Genomic DNA, 15,885 nt, shown 5'->3' with positions numbered 1-15,885 from the left:
CGTGTCCATTATTCCTTTACTCCCTTTCCTGCTATCAAGTTCTCTGAATAAGTACAGGGGCTGCAGTACAATTAAAAGTAATGAGAACCTACTGGACCAATGTCCCTGCACGCAATAAAAGGGTGTAGACTAATTGCAGGAGCAGAAATTCCTTCCCCCTCCCCCGCCATTTTCCTTCACTTTGATTGGTGGATTTGCACTTTAAATAAAGGTTCCTGATCTTCACTGAATGAGAAGTACAGAGCAAGTCCCACGCACTGTCCTGAAAAAAATTTTAATCTTCTTTTCTTAGAACTATCTTGTTTGGTATCATCAGGCCCTGAGAGCACAGTGCATGTCAGCATCTAAGGTAAAATGGGATTTTGTGATTTCCATGTGTTTCCTGTAAATTCTTTATTTCCTATCTCCAGACAGCTTTTATAAGGAGGATTTATCTTCATTTGTCACCAGTAGCTGAATTATTGCTTGTTGTAATCCATTAGCAAGTTCCAGAGATGACATGCCTAATACGCATTCAACTAAGAAAAAAAAAAAAGACTTTTATCTTTGGACTGGTTTTTTGCATTTTGTTTTCTGGGTTTTTTTTTAACTATTTTTTATTCTTAGTGACTGCCTATTTTTTAAAAATATTAAAAGATGAATAAATTTCTTGGCTATTCAGATCTCTATTTATGTAAGAATAAAGAGCTTTTTGAATTTATAGAATAAATTTTAAAAGATAATTCATTTTAGGAAGAGGAAAACTAAATTTGAGACATATTTTCCACTAACACCAAAGGAAATTAAAATAGTCAATTTACTCTCATTTGAAAAGATAAGTTTTGGCATGGTTGTGTAGATTACCTAAAGGTGCAATGATATACCCTCTATTCCTGCAAATAAAGGTTTGTTACAAAATGATTGTTGGTTCCATTACATTTCACATGCATTTCAAAATGTGTTCCAAAGGGTAAGCAAAGTATAAACTTCTATGAATAATATCTTATAGACCAATATTTTACTTAGTGGAAAGGATTTTTAAATTCAAAATTCATTTTATGAAATAAAACATAGCATTTTAAGAATATCCATGCAGGTTGTTCCTACATATTTATTTAGGCTGTAGCTCCATTTAAAAAGTGCTTAGATAATTTTTAATTGCTTGTTAATTCATTTCAGAACTACTACATACAAATCAGTTGTTTAGTAACATTTAGTTTTCATTTTTGTTCTTCTAACCTTTATACCTATTGTTTTTGGAAGAGCAGAGACTCAGGCTCATTTTTAAAAATTGTCTTTTAACCATTCTGAATAAAAATTCATCTAATTTAATTTTCCAACTAACTTATATTTTAGATTCCACTTTTCAAAATGAAGGACCTGATACTGATCCTAGGCCTCCTGGAAATGAGTTTTGCAGTGCCGGTAAGTCAATCTTTAGAGTGTGTCCCAGAAGAGGTTCCTACATGTTGGACTCCAAACAACACTGAAGGGACATGGACTGAGAGTCCACGCACAGATTCACTTTATTTAATCCAGTGGTGTAGTCCTATTGAGTCAAAAGCCATAGTTGCCCAGATTTCAGTCTTGCCATCCAAAAGCAGTAAGTGATAGCCAGGTGCAGTGGCTCATGCCTGTAATCTCAGCACTTTAGGAGGCTGAGGCAGGCAGACCACCTGAGGTAAAGAGTTCAAGACCAGCCTGGCCAATATGGTGAAACCTATCTCTACTAAAAATACAAAAATTAGCCAGGCATAGTGGTGTGTGCCTGTAATCCTAGCTACTCAGGAGGCTAAGGCAGAAGAATTGCTTGAACTCGGGAGGCAGAGGTTGCAGTGAGCCAAGCTTGTGCCACTGCACTCCAGGCTGGGTGACAGAGTCAGACTCTGTCTAAAAAAAAATAAAATGAAATGCAGTAAGCGAAACATACGATATTTCTACTAAAAACGTATTTTAAATTGTCTTAAGGCAACTTCTAATCTTTTTCTGCTCATTCAAAGTTAATAGTCTCCACAATGCATGGCACAATTTTATTATCAACTTCTTGCTATCATTATAAAGCTGATATGGAAAGAGGAAATTTCTCTGGGAAAAAAGTACATTTTCTTCATTTCAAAAACAACAATCTGCCAAATTACTGTGGTTACAAAACTGAGCTAGATAATTCCATTTGAAGCTAGTAATTAACTAGAAAATTTACCTTGTAAGCATGAAATTGTGTGGCTAAGAGCTGAAGTTTCTTAAATCAAAACATGCCATAGCAATGGGACTAATTTCATATTACAGTCCCACACCTGATCCGCTGTAGTATATATTGAAATGATCTCATGTAAACACAGCTTTTGAACACTGAACTCCAGCCAACAGCATGCAATTCTGTTATCACAAAAACTTTATTTGGCTGTTGTATGCATTTAGCAAATATATACTGAGGAGCTGCCATGCATCCAGCAATGTGCTGGGCATTGAAAAAATGAAAGTAAGACATGATCTCTTGTCTCCAGGAGCTCATAGTTGGCCTCAAATAAACTTTCAAATATTTTAATTCCCGAAAGAAATGGTTAGCTACTTGTTTTCTTAAAGTGTTTTAGAGAAAGAGGATGAAAACTGATTATAATGATGAAACCTTAATTCGACAAATAAAAATAGAGTCTCTGTTCCATAAGACAAGATGAATTATAAATGATAGAAAAATTGAGGGTGCCACCCATGCTTACCTTTGTATGATACTGACATTGGGGTCAGTGTCAGCCATTCATCATCAGTCTAATACATTGGACTTCTTTGAACCTATATTGATTGACACCTGAATCAATCGGGTCCACTCTGAAGAACAGAACAATTGCTTATTATTGCCAACTGACTGCCTATCAGATCAGATGTTCTCCTTTTCATTCTGCATGGGAAATGTATCCCCTGCCTGTATACATTCATGTAAACATTCTTTAATCTATGACTTACAGTAGATAAGAAGCAAAGTACACTTTGTTCTGTCATTCAATCTAAGATGTCTTATTTATGTACTGGCAAATAGTGGGAGAGAAGGTCCTGCTCTCACCAACCCCCAAATTCTCAACAAGCTATCCACCACATACACACACACATGCACAATCACTCTTCCTGTCTACACAGCTAACCTCTTTCCCTACCCAGAGTATTTGCTACACATTTATAATGCCTTTCCCTTCCCTCTAGTCTTCTTTTTTGTTGTTGTTGTTTTGTTTTGTTTTTGAGACAGTCTGGTTCTGTTGCCCAGGATGGAGTGCAATAGCGCAGACTTGACTCACTGCAACCTCCTCCTCCTGGGTTCAAGCGATTCTCCTTCCTCAGCCTCCCAAGTAGCTGGGATTACAGGCACCTGCCACCATACCTGGATAATTTTTTTGTATTTTTAGTAGAGACAGTGTTTCACCATGTTGGCCTGGCTGGTCTAAACTCCTGACCTCAGGTGATCCACCCACCTCAGTCTCCCAAAGTGCTGCCAATACAGACATGAGCCACTGCACCCAACCTCCTCTTTTATTTTTTTTAAATAGAGATGGTGTTCACTATGTTGCCCAGGCTTGTCTTGACCTCCTGAACTCAAGCTGAGAATTTAGTAGAAACCCCATCTGTACTAAAAATAAAAAAATTAGGCAAGTGTGGTGGTGGCTTGTGCCTGTAATCCCAGCTACTCAGAAGGCTGAGGCAGTAGAATCGCTTGAACCCAGCAGGGAAGAGGTTGCAGTGAGCCAAGATCGTGCCACTGCACTCCAGCCTGGGCGACAGGGTGAAACTTGGTCTCAAAAAAAAAAAAAAGGAAAGGAAAATACGTTACATTTTGAAAAGCTAATTTAATAGGTAGGTATATTTCTGAACAACTTTTAAATGAATACATTAAGTATAATAGTATTTTGTGCTAGAATGCTTTCTATTTAAGAAAAAAAACCTGATATGATCCCAAAGTATAAACATAGATTAGCCTCTCAGGTAGCCCTTATGTACTGAAGCGATATCCTATGCCTATGCATAAAATAATATTTCATTAGAAATGATAGAGAATTTGCTGAAGCCCTTTGAATGGGAATCAAGTTAGATTTTGCACGATTGTTCTCAATATCATGATTCCATGCCACATCCCGTAAACCAAAATCATGTAGGTTTGCCAAAAGCATATGAAAATTCAGCTTGAGTTTGTCCCCTTTACTTTTTTCTGTGGTAATTCTTCAAGAATATAAAGTACTAGTAGTTTTCTGTTTTGTTGCTTTATTCTACTTCTCCTGTGTGTAACTCTAAATCATATTTTGCTTTTAAAGCAACGAAGCATTAAGGTAGAGACAAAGGATGATGATGCATGTGGGTGCAAAGTTATCAAATGCTATGTTGATTCCCCCAAATAACTTATGTTCTTATTCATTCTGCCCAAGCACTCAAATCATTTGGGTGATAAACCAAAATGGTGGCCCCTCAAGTAGCCCTTATGTACTGGAGGGATGGCCTATGCCCAGTGAACATCAAAGGAAGTTTTGCAACAGTGAGACTCAAAATTATTCTTACTTTCATTCAGTTGTTTCCTCAGCAATCTGGAACACCGGGTATGGCTAGTTTGAGCCTTGAGGTATGTATTGTCAGATTTTTTTACATATTAACTTTACGTTGATATATTTGTGATACACGGGAAATAGGATGTTGTGTTTCTCAGTTTTCCTAGCCAGAAGTTTGTGGCTGCTATCCTGAAGAGTGCTAGAAACGTTATGACATTTACTAGAGCTTTGTCTTATAATTCTACTGCAATTTTAAACTCTCAGGTGTTTTAAGTTTTAGAACATTGTCTCTATGCAAACCAAAGCAATATTAATAATTAATGCCTTATACATTATATACACATTAATAAAATTACTACATTGATTAAAATACATTGCTCTGTACTCACAAATAGTTTATTTTTAATCCTGCTTCTTATCCTATCTTATGAGATAAAGTTCTCATGAAAAAAAAATACCTATACAAAATTTAATTTCTTATAAGTCTGGTAAATAACATTAACATTGTACTATGATACTCCCTGCATAAGTTGTATGGTATATTTGTCTTATTGTAGTTCTCACATAATATAGATTCTGTTTAGAAAACCCCAGCAAAACAGAAGTTTTGGTCATGTCAATAAAATATTGACAGTTATACACAGAAATATATTTATAAGATTATAAATTTTTCACAAGCTCTTGTGAAATTTCCATGTATCATGGCAAGCTGAGGGTCATCAGCACCTATTTGAGCTAGATGCTTATTTCACATGGAAGCTAATTTCACTGAGGAATTTTTTTTTCTTACTTTTTAGCTTAAACTCAATCCAAAACATTCTAAATTTCTTCCCATGAAAAAAGTTAAATTGACTTTCTGTTAAAATGGTAGCATTCTCGATAATCTATCCAGATATTTAACATTTCTTCCAATAGTTTTTATTATTTTGAAAGCCATTGTTTGGGAAGGAGGTAAAAGTTATATTTGTTTGTTTCGTTTGTTTTTCTCAAATTCCTCTTCTGGCTGAACTTGTAAAGGGCAAAGTAAATTAAATGGGGAGAAAAGAGTCAATGAAGTAATGTCCTCACACCTACATTTATATTTCAGTGGAATGAGCTCTTTTCCCATGGTTCAATGTAAACCCCACTTAAATAAAACTTTTTCTCCTTTAATTAATGATAAAAGCAACTGCATTATTTTAATCACAATAATAATAACAATGGCAGAACCAAATTTAACATTTTGACCTTTCAGTGATGATTTGTGTCTGCTTTCATTCTGTTAAATTGATCCACACCAAACTCTGTGTTAATGTCAAATATCATGAGAAATTAGTTGTGTCAAACACAACGTAGGTGATAAACAGTAACCCCTCTTTTTCTTGATAGACAATGAGACAGTTGGGAAGTTTGCAGGGATTAAATACACTTTCTCAGGTAATCATGTTTCTTATTGGAAGTATTCATGGTGGTGGTGGTATTCGTATTAGCAGCAGCATTATAATTCATCAAATTTGTTTATGAATAGACAATATCCTAAATATTGGAAGAACAAATAAGTAAATGAGGGCCTAAAACAAAGTAAGATAGAGTGACAGGGAAAACTAAAAACAATATTGAATTTTATTTAGTTAAAAAAAGGATCTTTTCCTGAATTATTAATTTCATTACATGGCACAAAACACAAGTGCTTAAAAAGCTAAATCTCAAACAAGTTTATGGAAATATTGTAGACTACCTCAAAATGAAATTTAAGTTCATTGAAAGGAAGAGTTTACCTATCCATCTGATTTAGTTTTTATTTATTTATTTGTTTGTTTGTTTGTTTGTTTTTAGAGTCTTGCTCTGTTGCCCAGGCAGGAGTGCAGTAGCATGATCTTGGCTCACTGCAACCTCCACCTCCTGGGTTCAAGTGATTCTCCTGTCTCAGCCTCTCAAGTAGCTGGGATTACAGGCATCTGTCATCATGCCATAATTTTTGTGCTTTTTAGTAGAGACAGGCTTTCACCATGTTGGCTAGGCTAATCTCGAACTCCTAACCTCAGGTGCTTCACCTGCCTCGGCCTCCCAAAGTGCTAGGATTTCAGGGATGACACCATGCCCAGCCTTACCTATTCATTTTAAATTAACCAACATCACTTTTGCTTTTGCTATATTTATGCTATCTGCTGATTTTTTAGAAAATGAGAACAAAATGTAACCAATGTTATATTTAAAATTTAAATATAAACATGTCTTTTTTTTATCCATGTCTTTAGTATTCTAGATTTGGCTTTGGGAAATCATTTAATTCTTTATGGATGCACGGTCTCCTCCCACCACATTCCTCTTTTCCATGGATGAGGCCAAGGGAACATGAAACTCAACAGGTGAGTGAATAGCATCAATATGTTTGAAACCTCAGGCTTTAAAACCTCTGCTTACTTGCCTTCCTTAAGTTGTGATATATTAGCAATAGCCAAGTCCTAGTAAAATTATTCTCATGCCAAATAAATTGAAGCTTATAACTGTCTTTAGTATTTAAGAATTTTTTTTTATTTTGAAACTATTTGCATATTTATTTAAAATAGGAAGATATGGCCTCCAAAATAGGAGACCTATATTAAAGATATCAGGAAACAATCCTCAAAAAATTGAAGCAGGCTACTTCCTGGACAATTTTCATTTGAATCAAGATTTTCTAAATAATTTCTCAAAGGCTAATTTCAAATGGTGACAATAATCCTGGTTAAAATACTATAACCAGGTGTGGTAGCTCATGCCTGTAATCCCAGCACTCTGGGAGGCCAAGGTGGGTGGATCACTTGAGGTCAGGAGTTTGAGACCAGCCTGGCCAACATGGTGAAACCTCATCTCTACTAAAAATACAAAAATTAGCCAGGTATGGTGGCAAGCACCTGTAACCTCAGCTACTCTTGGGAGACCGACGCAAGAGAATCGCTTGAAGCCAGGAGGAGGTGGAGGCTGCAGTGAGCCAAGATTGTGCCATTGCACTCTAACCTGGGCAATAGAGTGAGACTCAGTCTCAAAAAAAATTAAAAATAAAAAACACCATGAACCCTACAGAAGTCAATAAATATATCAGTCTGTTAACCATTATTGACTAGGTGCCCAATAAACACATAAACCAAATTGTGGTTTGGTGGTAAAAGTGAAGACATTTAGGAATGGTTCCAAGGATTGTGAAATTTCATATCTCATCTGATTCAGATAGGACGAGACAACATATTTTAAGTTGGTGAATTGTGAGATGTGAGTAATGAATACTGGAAGAGCTCAGAGAGGGGTGATGGCTGGAGAGGCAAAGCAGAGCCCCAAATTGTTGTGAGACTTCCTTGATGTTTGACTGAGAAGTTTGCAATCAATCTACAAGCAATAGGGAGCCATCCACCACAAGTAATTTCTAGAAGAAGCAACAAAACATGGTGGTTTTAACAGAGAATTTTTTTTGTTTAATATATGACTCATAACCAAGATCAACAGGGAATTTTAGTTCCAGGTGGTCTTCCACAGCAGGAGCATTACCACCAGCTCACATTTAGTAGAACAATCAGTTCTGTTAATGGTGACTGTTTCTTCACTTAGTTGTTTCCAAAGTGGACTCCATGATGCAAGAATTTGATTGGTATTTTAATTAATTACCTTTGTCCTTTCATTAACTCCAAAAATATACTAGGCAGCCACCATGGGCCAGGCACTTGTTAGGAGCTATGCTAAGTACAGAGGCTATAAGGAAAAACAAGACATATCATTCTCTCTCCATTGACTAGTGGACAAAGATTTATAACAAATAATTATCCAGTGAGAAAGTGGTAAAATAAAGATACAGATACATACAGACAGCTGTGGGAACCTAGAGAAGGATATGACTCATCCTACCGGGAGATTTAAGTAGCTTCACCCTCATAAGTCCTTCCCAAAGGAGGCAGGGGAAGCACACACAAGACCTCCCCAAACAACATTAACTCTCACTGGTGCTTCCTATGAACACGCAGCGTCAAGACAAGTCCCCTAGCTTCCTTCCCTTCCAGATAGAAATCATCCCAAGCCCTTTTGTTTAGAAATTCTAGGCACCATTGTCTAATGAGCCACCCCTTCCTGACGCTCTTTTCAAATTTCTCTGCAGTATGAATATTCTTTGCCTGTGCATCCCCCACCTCTCCCATCACAGCCATCCTTGAAGCCTCAACAGCCAGGACTGAAACCTTTCCTCCAGTCTGCTGCTGGAACCGCCAACCAAGCCTCAGCACAGAAAGCGCTTCAGCCTCCAATTCACCTGGAACAGCTGCCCTTGCAAGAAGGAGAACTGCCTCTGATTGAACAGCAGGTGGCACCATCAGATAAGCCACCAAAGCCTGAGGTACTTCCTTTCTCTTGAAGTCAGATCAGAATCACCAGCTAACCTAATAAAAGAAAACCAATTTCAGGCCACTTTTAAATAGTCATAGCCTTCCGGCATAATACATGATATATGTTACATATTCTTTTTTTTTTTTTTTTTTTTTGAGACAGAATCTTGCTCTGTTGCCAGGCTAGAGTGCAGCAGCACCATCTCGGCTCACTGCAACCCCCGCCTCCCGGGTTCAAGCAATTATCCTGCCTCAGCCTCCCAAGTAGTTAGGATTACAGGCATGTGCCACCACAGCCAGCTAATTTTTGTATTTTTAGTAAAGACAGGGCTTCACCATGTTGGCCAGAATGGTCTCGATCTCTTGACCTCGTGATCTGCCCACCTTGGCCTCCCAAAGTGCTGGGATTACAGGAGTGCACTACTGCTCTTGGCCACAAATATATTCTTAATCAGTCTCCCATAACTGAGATTTAGATCCTGTGCCTATAAAACTGGGTTTCTTCGTTGCAAAAGAAGAAAACTTCCATATGAAATAGAATAGAAGCCCAGAAAAGTCAGGTTTCCTATCACTGGTCTTTTCTGTTGTTGGAAAGACCAAGAAAAGTAATTGATCCCTCAGCATAACAAGTAGGATTTTGCGTTATTATCTCTCTGACAGAGAGATGACAACCACACAAAAAGTACCTTCTAATAATGTAGAGAAAAGTGCAATGATTTAAAAAAAGGAAGGTACCACATGACCAGTATGTTGTGGGCATTTATCATTTCCCCATATCATCCTGCCTACAATCCTATAAAAATACATATTATCAGCCTTTTTAAAGAAAGGAAGACAGATTTTGAGAAGTTACAAAATTTGCCCAGGAGTACACAAAAACTAAGTGGCAGAGCCAGGGTTCAAACCAACCAGATATGTTCCAGTTCCAAAATTCATTACTTTCTACTCTGCAGAGATAGCAAAGCCTTGAGAGATGTGCCTTATTCCCCTGCCAGTACACTGCAGTCACGTTACTAAAAGACCACTGCAAACTCTTGGGTCATACCTCCCAAAACACTAAAAGAAAGTAAAATAATGACTCATTTTAATTGTTTTATTGTCATTGTAAACAAGATAAGCATATGTTCAGTTCACTTTGTCTATTTTTTATGTTATTGTTATTTGTCTATTTTGTTTCTTTTTTGACCGATAATTTTAATATTTATCTGTGATACAGCTCCCAGGAATAGATTTTGCTGATCCACAAGGTCCATCAGTAAGTACAGATCTCAGTGAGACACTTTCCGTATTTTATTTTTATATTTTTATTTGTTCACTTTGTCTATTTTTATTTTTACTTTTATTTATCTATTTTGTTCTTTTTTTACTGATGATTTTAATATTTATCTATAATATAGCTCCCAAGAATGGATTTTGCTGATCCACAAGGCCCGTCAGTAAGTGAAAATCTCAATGAGACACTTCTATTTTTTTTAATTTGTTTACTTTTTCTATTTTTTTTGCACTTATCTTTTTGTTCATTTTTTGACTGATAATTTTAATATTTATCTGTAATACAGCTCCCAAGATTGGATTTTGCTGATCCACAGGGTCCATCTGTAAGTACAGATCTCAGTGAGACTCTTCCTTGCAAAAGCTGTTGTATATTTCAAAGAAGAGTGAATTTTTTCATTGTCCCATTTATTCATGAATATGAAATATAATGGGTTCCTTTGCTTTTTTAAATATTAAGTACTTATTTCCTATACTAATCCATCTGGAAATGTGTTTTATATAACTCAGAAATTACTATAATGGGGATTTGCCTATGTGATTTATTTATTCTGTTTTCCACCATTTAAGATTTTCCAAATAGCCCGTTTGATTTCTCGGGGACCAATGCCACAAAATAAACAATCTCTGGTAAGGTTTTTTTTATACCACATCTCTGTTTTCAACTTACTTAAAAGTTTTTCCATTGGAAAATGCAGTTTGTGATAATGATTGTATTTTATTTAGCTTTATCCAGGAATGTTTTACGTGCCTTTTGGAGCAAATCAATTGGTAAGTCCATATTCTATAAAAAGTATTGTTTTTAATTAAATGTTATCTTAAGAGCTAAAATTATTAAATCTAGGTCTCACACAAGAGATTCCAAATAAACATTCTCTGAATGCCTACATTAGTAAGGTGGCACACTTCCTATTTGGATAATCCTGGCCAGACACACACACACACACACACACACACACAAGGGTATTAAAGAAAAAATAAATTTTAGATCTGAATTATCCAAGTTGGCTACATTTATTCCATAATGACTCAACTCTCCACTTTACTCTGCCTCTGGACACAGTATTAAGGTTTAAGTGAAAACTAAATAATTTTAACTTTGTCTTGAGTCGATAAGAAGGTAGCTTATTCATAATTTGATGCAATATTTCTTTTTGAACAGAATGCCCCTGCCAGACTTGGCATCATGAGTTCAGAAGAAATGGCAGTGAGTAATATCTTCTAACTCTTCTTAAAATAGTAGCCAGGGAAGAACAGTCACTTATGGCTGACTGCGAGATGTCTGCCATGAATGTAGCCAAATGAGCATGTGACTCAGATTTTTCCACTCCAAAAACAAAGCTTAATTCTGAAGCAATATCCAAAGATCTCATCATATTTCTTATGTAATCTTTCATTTCTAGGTGATTACTATTCTTGAGCATAGAGTTTTGCCCTATTGCTTGTAGATGAGCAGAGGACAAACCACCCCTTGAAAGGCTATCATTGAACTATAAACACTTCAAACCAAAAAGATACGTGTGGTTCATACAGAGCTCTTGTTCTTTCTGGGACCATTTATCCCCTCAAAAGATCAAATTCACAGCATTACAAGTAATTCAGACTTCAAAATTGAAAGATCAAAAAGCAAAAGAAAATCAACCAAGTTTAAAATGTAATTATTATAAATGGCAATGTGCATTGTCAATGAGAGTATACTCCTACTATGTTATTATTCATGCAAGTTTCAGATTTGAGATCTAATAAAGTCATACAACTTGACTTTTTTCCTAAGAGATTTTTTTATCTGTTACATCTGTTAGAGCACAAGGCAAGACAAAACAAAGCGATATTGAATTAACAAATCATTGTCAACTACAGATCCTATCGAGCTAATAAACACACACACATGTTATCTGTGAAAGAAACCTTACATCTCAGTATTTTTGAGTGCCTTCTGTGTGCCACACACATAGGAAAATGATATAAACAAGACAAGATTCTTGGTTTGGTCTGGGCACAGTGGCTCATGCCTATAATCCCAACACTTTGGGAGGCTGAGATGGATGGAACACCTGAGGTCAGGAGTTTGAGGCCAGCCTGGCCAACATGGTAAAACTCCGTCTCTATTAAAAATACAAAAATCAGCCTGGTGTAGTGATGCGAGCCTGTAGTCCCAGCTACTCGGGAGGCTGAGGCAGGAGAATCACTCGAACCTGGGAGGTAGAGGTTGCAATGAGCCGAGATTTTACCCACTCCAGCCTGGGCAACACAGTGAGACCCTGTCTCAAAAAAAAAAAAATTTCTTGTTTTCAAGGAGCTTATAATCTAATGAATGGAAAGGATGGTACAAGGGCAGATATCTAATGTCAAAATCATGGGATAAAAGTAATAAACAGCTTTATTAGAGAGAGAGAGTCAGAGAGAGGAAGGGCAGCTAGACCAGCCCAGGGATTCACAGCATCATCCCTGGAGGAGATTATGTGAAAGCTGAGACTTAGAGAATGAAAAGTCAGGAGAAAGTAGAAGGAAAGAATATTGTATCTATATAACACCAATATAAGTGGCTGGAAATTCAAAATTCAAGTAAGTGTTAATTGCCATCATATAATGATAATTATTTCTATTCTGCCTCATTCCCAAAAGACTTTTCAGAGTTTTTGAAAAACACACAATAAATATAACCAAAAATTGAAGGTAAGATTTAAAATGAGTTATAATTTTAAGAAAATCAGAATATAGATATGCAAGTCACACAATCCTGCTCAATTGCTACAAACAGCCTAAGATTTTGAACCCATATTTCTGGCAGCAAAGGTAAAGAAAGAAACATGGTCAGTTCTGGAATTCTATCTGTCCACAGAAAGAAAATATTTTAGTTACTCCAGGGGAGTCAAATTTTTTTCTTAAACTTTGTGCTTTAAAGTCTTAGCTGCCCGCAGAGTCTCACCCCTGTAATCCCAGCTGCTAGGGAGGCTGAGGCAGGAAGATCATTTGAGCCTAGGAGTTCTAGACCAGCTACATAATGAGATTCCTAAAAGAAAAAAAAAAAACTTACATGAAACTTTATTTGGGGGGACACTGAAAAATGCCATTGACAGGATTCTCCCTTAACAAATGCAGTTATGACTTTCAATTCTTAATTGTTTTATGATGGAAGTACCCGTTGTAACTGCTTGTTTTCTTAAAATTAAATTCAAACTCACTTTTTCTGCTCTGTTATCTCTCTTTTGTGGAAGTGGCCTTCCCCTACCCAGATAAGTGCAGAATTCTCTTCATTATGTTTCAAAGCCAGTTTAGTGAGAAATTAGCACACACAAAGCTATCAGCCAACTTCCTGTTCTCTACCAGTTTTTTAGAGATCCTTGGTGAATGTGACCAGGTATAGTTGCATGGTATAGTTAATAGCATGTGATAATGGTATCTTTGATGAATGTCTTTTTTCCAGGGAGGGAGAGGAGGCCCAATGGGCTATGGAGCCTTGTTTTCAGGATTTGGAGGCATGAGGCCCAGCTTTGGGGGAATGCCTCACAACCCAGCTATGGGCGGTGACTTCACTCTGGAATTTGACTCACCAGTGGCTGCAACCAAAGGCCCCGAGAAGGGAGAAGGAGGTGCACAAGGCTCCCCTATGCCGGAGGCCAACCCAGACAATCCAGAAAACCCAGGTGTCTTTCCAGACCTAGAACCTGCTGCCCACGCAGGGCTCCTTGCTCTCCCTAAGGATGATGTTTCCAGCCTGCCAAGAAGCCCTTCAGGGAAGAGGAAGGGAGCCCTCGGCTTCACTCCAGCAGCTGCTGACCCAATGATGACCCCTGAATTAGCTGATGTTTATGGGACCTATGGTGCTGACATGACCACATCCGTGGATTTCCAGGAAGAAACAACCATGGATACCACAATGGCCCCAAATTCTCTGCAAACATCCATGTCAGGAAACAAAGCCCAGGAGCCCGAAATGATGCATGACGCTTGGCATTTCCAAGAGCCCTGAGAGCTCTAAGAGATTAGCTACTTTCTGTATGCACAAGCTTCCCAGCTTTGTCCCCACAGTGTACCTTTTTGCTAAAACACTTATTATCCTTCTGCAGCAAAGGCATTAAAAGTGCTAAGCGCATACTAATAAATGCAAGTGGCTAGAAATAGTGTAGGTCCCCTTCTTGCTTTCAATATCTTGTTGAAATAAAACGTGTCAATTGCCTCCGTGATTTAGAAATACTATTAATAATATCAAAGCAATGGTCTAAGGGTCTCAGCATTTGATTCACTGTTTCTTAGCTGTCTTAAGCATTATAGAATTTCTCTTATTAGCATGACACTATTATATCCAGAAAATGTGGCACTGCTTTTTTCTCTAAGCAAAGGCACATATTCTCATAATTCTCAGCTAATTCATTTAAACTTTATTAAATGGGGATTGGTGGAGAACTCCTGACTGGTATTACTGGGTTTGGTATATTGAATTTACAGTTCTCATTTATAGAGTATTTTATTTAATCTAGTAAAAATATATGGCCTATTTTAAATAAAGAATTTTTCTCACTGAAATTATCAGGAATTGTATGCTTATTATTTATATATATTTAAATGGTTCAAGAAAAGCATACTCATCCTCTACCTTTGCTACTCTTTAACTCATTGTGTTCGATTCATTTATTCTTTCATCAGAAATTCACTGAATATGCATGTCCTGGCTTCAGTGAAAGGTATCAGAGATACAGTCCCTTCCTTCAAAGCTTACTATGGACATGACTGACAAGTAGACAATCACCATAACAAAACCCTAGGCCAGGCTTAATTACTTTACATATATTATCCCACAACAATACTGCAAAATAGATACATTCAACCCCACAGCACATGTGAAAAGTGCTATGGAAAGGCCAAGCACAGGGTGTTCCTGGAGCCACAGAGAAGAGGTACCTAACGCAGACAGAGGGGCATTGGAGGGTCTAGGAGAAATCAGACAAGTTTTCTCAGAACAGTGTCTAGAAACGGCTTCAGGAGCGAAAGGCCTCACTCTCCAAGAGGAAGAAACAGAAAAAGAGCCATGAGGGTTACATGTGAGAATTAGCTCATTCCTGTGAAATATAATGTGGGAAAGGGGGATGCAGAAAATGACCCTTGCTTGTGTATGGAGCAGAACTATATGACTGAATTAAAGGGCTCCCCTTTGTAGGATCTGGTCACCCCTACAAAGTAGCCTCCTACCTCACCATCTTCACCTTCTCCTATGTGGCCCATTCCAGGTCTTCGACTCCATAAAACTCAGACTCCTCTCCATCCCTTGATGAAGATTCTGTAGATGCAAACCAGGAAAAAGAGCCCTGAGATGCTTCCCAACCCAGGGTACTTTAGGAGCCTTCCCAGGAGCATGTAGCCGCCACCTATTGCCTCCCTCTCTTCAAACAGGGTTCTGCTCATCCTTACTCCATAGACTGCAGCTGAACGAGAGATACAGAAGAAAACAGTTTGCCTCCTATAGTGTCCCGGCAAAGGTGCAAGGGTAGGAGAATGAACTCCACAGTAGCCAGCAGATACCCACTGAGATCTATCTTAGCATCCCAGACAGTTTCCTAAAAAGCAGATATAAACAGATCTGAGTTCAAGCTTTGATATCACATCTTATTATACATGAGACTTTAGAATAGATGTGAAACTTAATCTCTCTGTGCCTGTGTTTTCATTTTCTATAATGGGGCTATGACCTAGTATAGAGAGTTGTCATGAGAATGAAATGAGACAAAGTGCACAGATGAAATTGCTGAATCATAACAGTTTCCTTCTTTTCCAACTGATCCTTT

The 15,885-nt window shown here is 37.5% G+C and overlaps 1 protein-coding gene across 3 annotated transcripts; it reads left to right on the top strand.

Moving 5' to 3' along the window:
- Positions 1-202: 202 nt before the first annotated feature.
- AMBN (ameloblastin) lies at positions 203-14,629 on the top strand. 3 transcript variants are annotated; one of them, XM_017970501.4, is made up of 13 exons: positions 203-349; positions 1,336-1,404; positions 4,526-4,576; positions 5,871-5,918; positions 6,740-6,850; positions 8,653-8,841; positions 10,047-10,085; positions 10,228-10,266; positions 10,390-10,428; positions 10,673-10,732; positions 10,829-10,873; positions 11,265-11,309; positions 13,530-14,629. In XM_017970501.4, the coding sequence occupies exons 1-13, from the start codon at positions 335-337 to the stop codon at positions 14,073-14,075; spliced, it is 1,296 nt and encodes a 431-aa protein (XP_017825990.3). In that variant the 5' UTR covers positions 203-334; the 3' UTR covers positions 14,076-14,629. The 3 variants fall into 3 exon arrangements, with proteins under 3 accessions (XP_017825990.3, XP_002745797.3, XP_017825991.3); XM_002745751.6 differs by having other exon boundaries at positions 8,608-8,841; XM_017970502.4 differs by lacking the exon at positions 11,265-11,309 and having other exon boundaries at positions 8,608-8,841.
- The last annotated feature ends 1,256 nt before the right edge of the window (positions 14,630-15,885 follow it).

The sequence above is a fragment of the Callithrix jacchus genome, chromosome 3, assembly GCF_049354715.1.
Source record: "Callithrix jacchus isolate 240 chromosome 3, calJac240_pri, whole genome shotgun sequence".
Lineage (NCBI taxonomy): Eukaryota > Metazoa > Chordata > Mammalia > Primates > Cebidae > Callithrix > Callithrix jacchus.
Note: the sequence above shows the minus strand (reverse complement) of the source record. Positions and strands in the feature narration are given on the sequence as shown.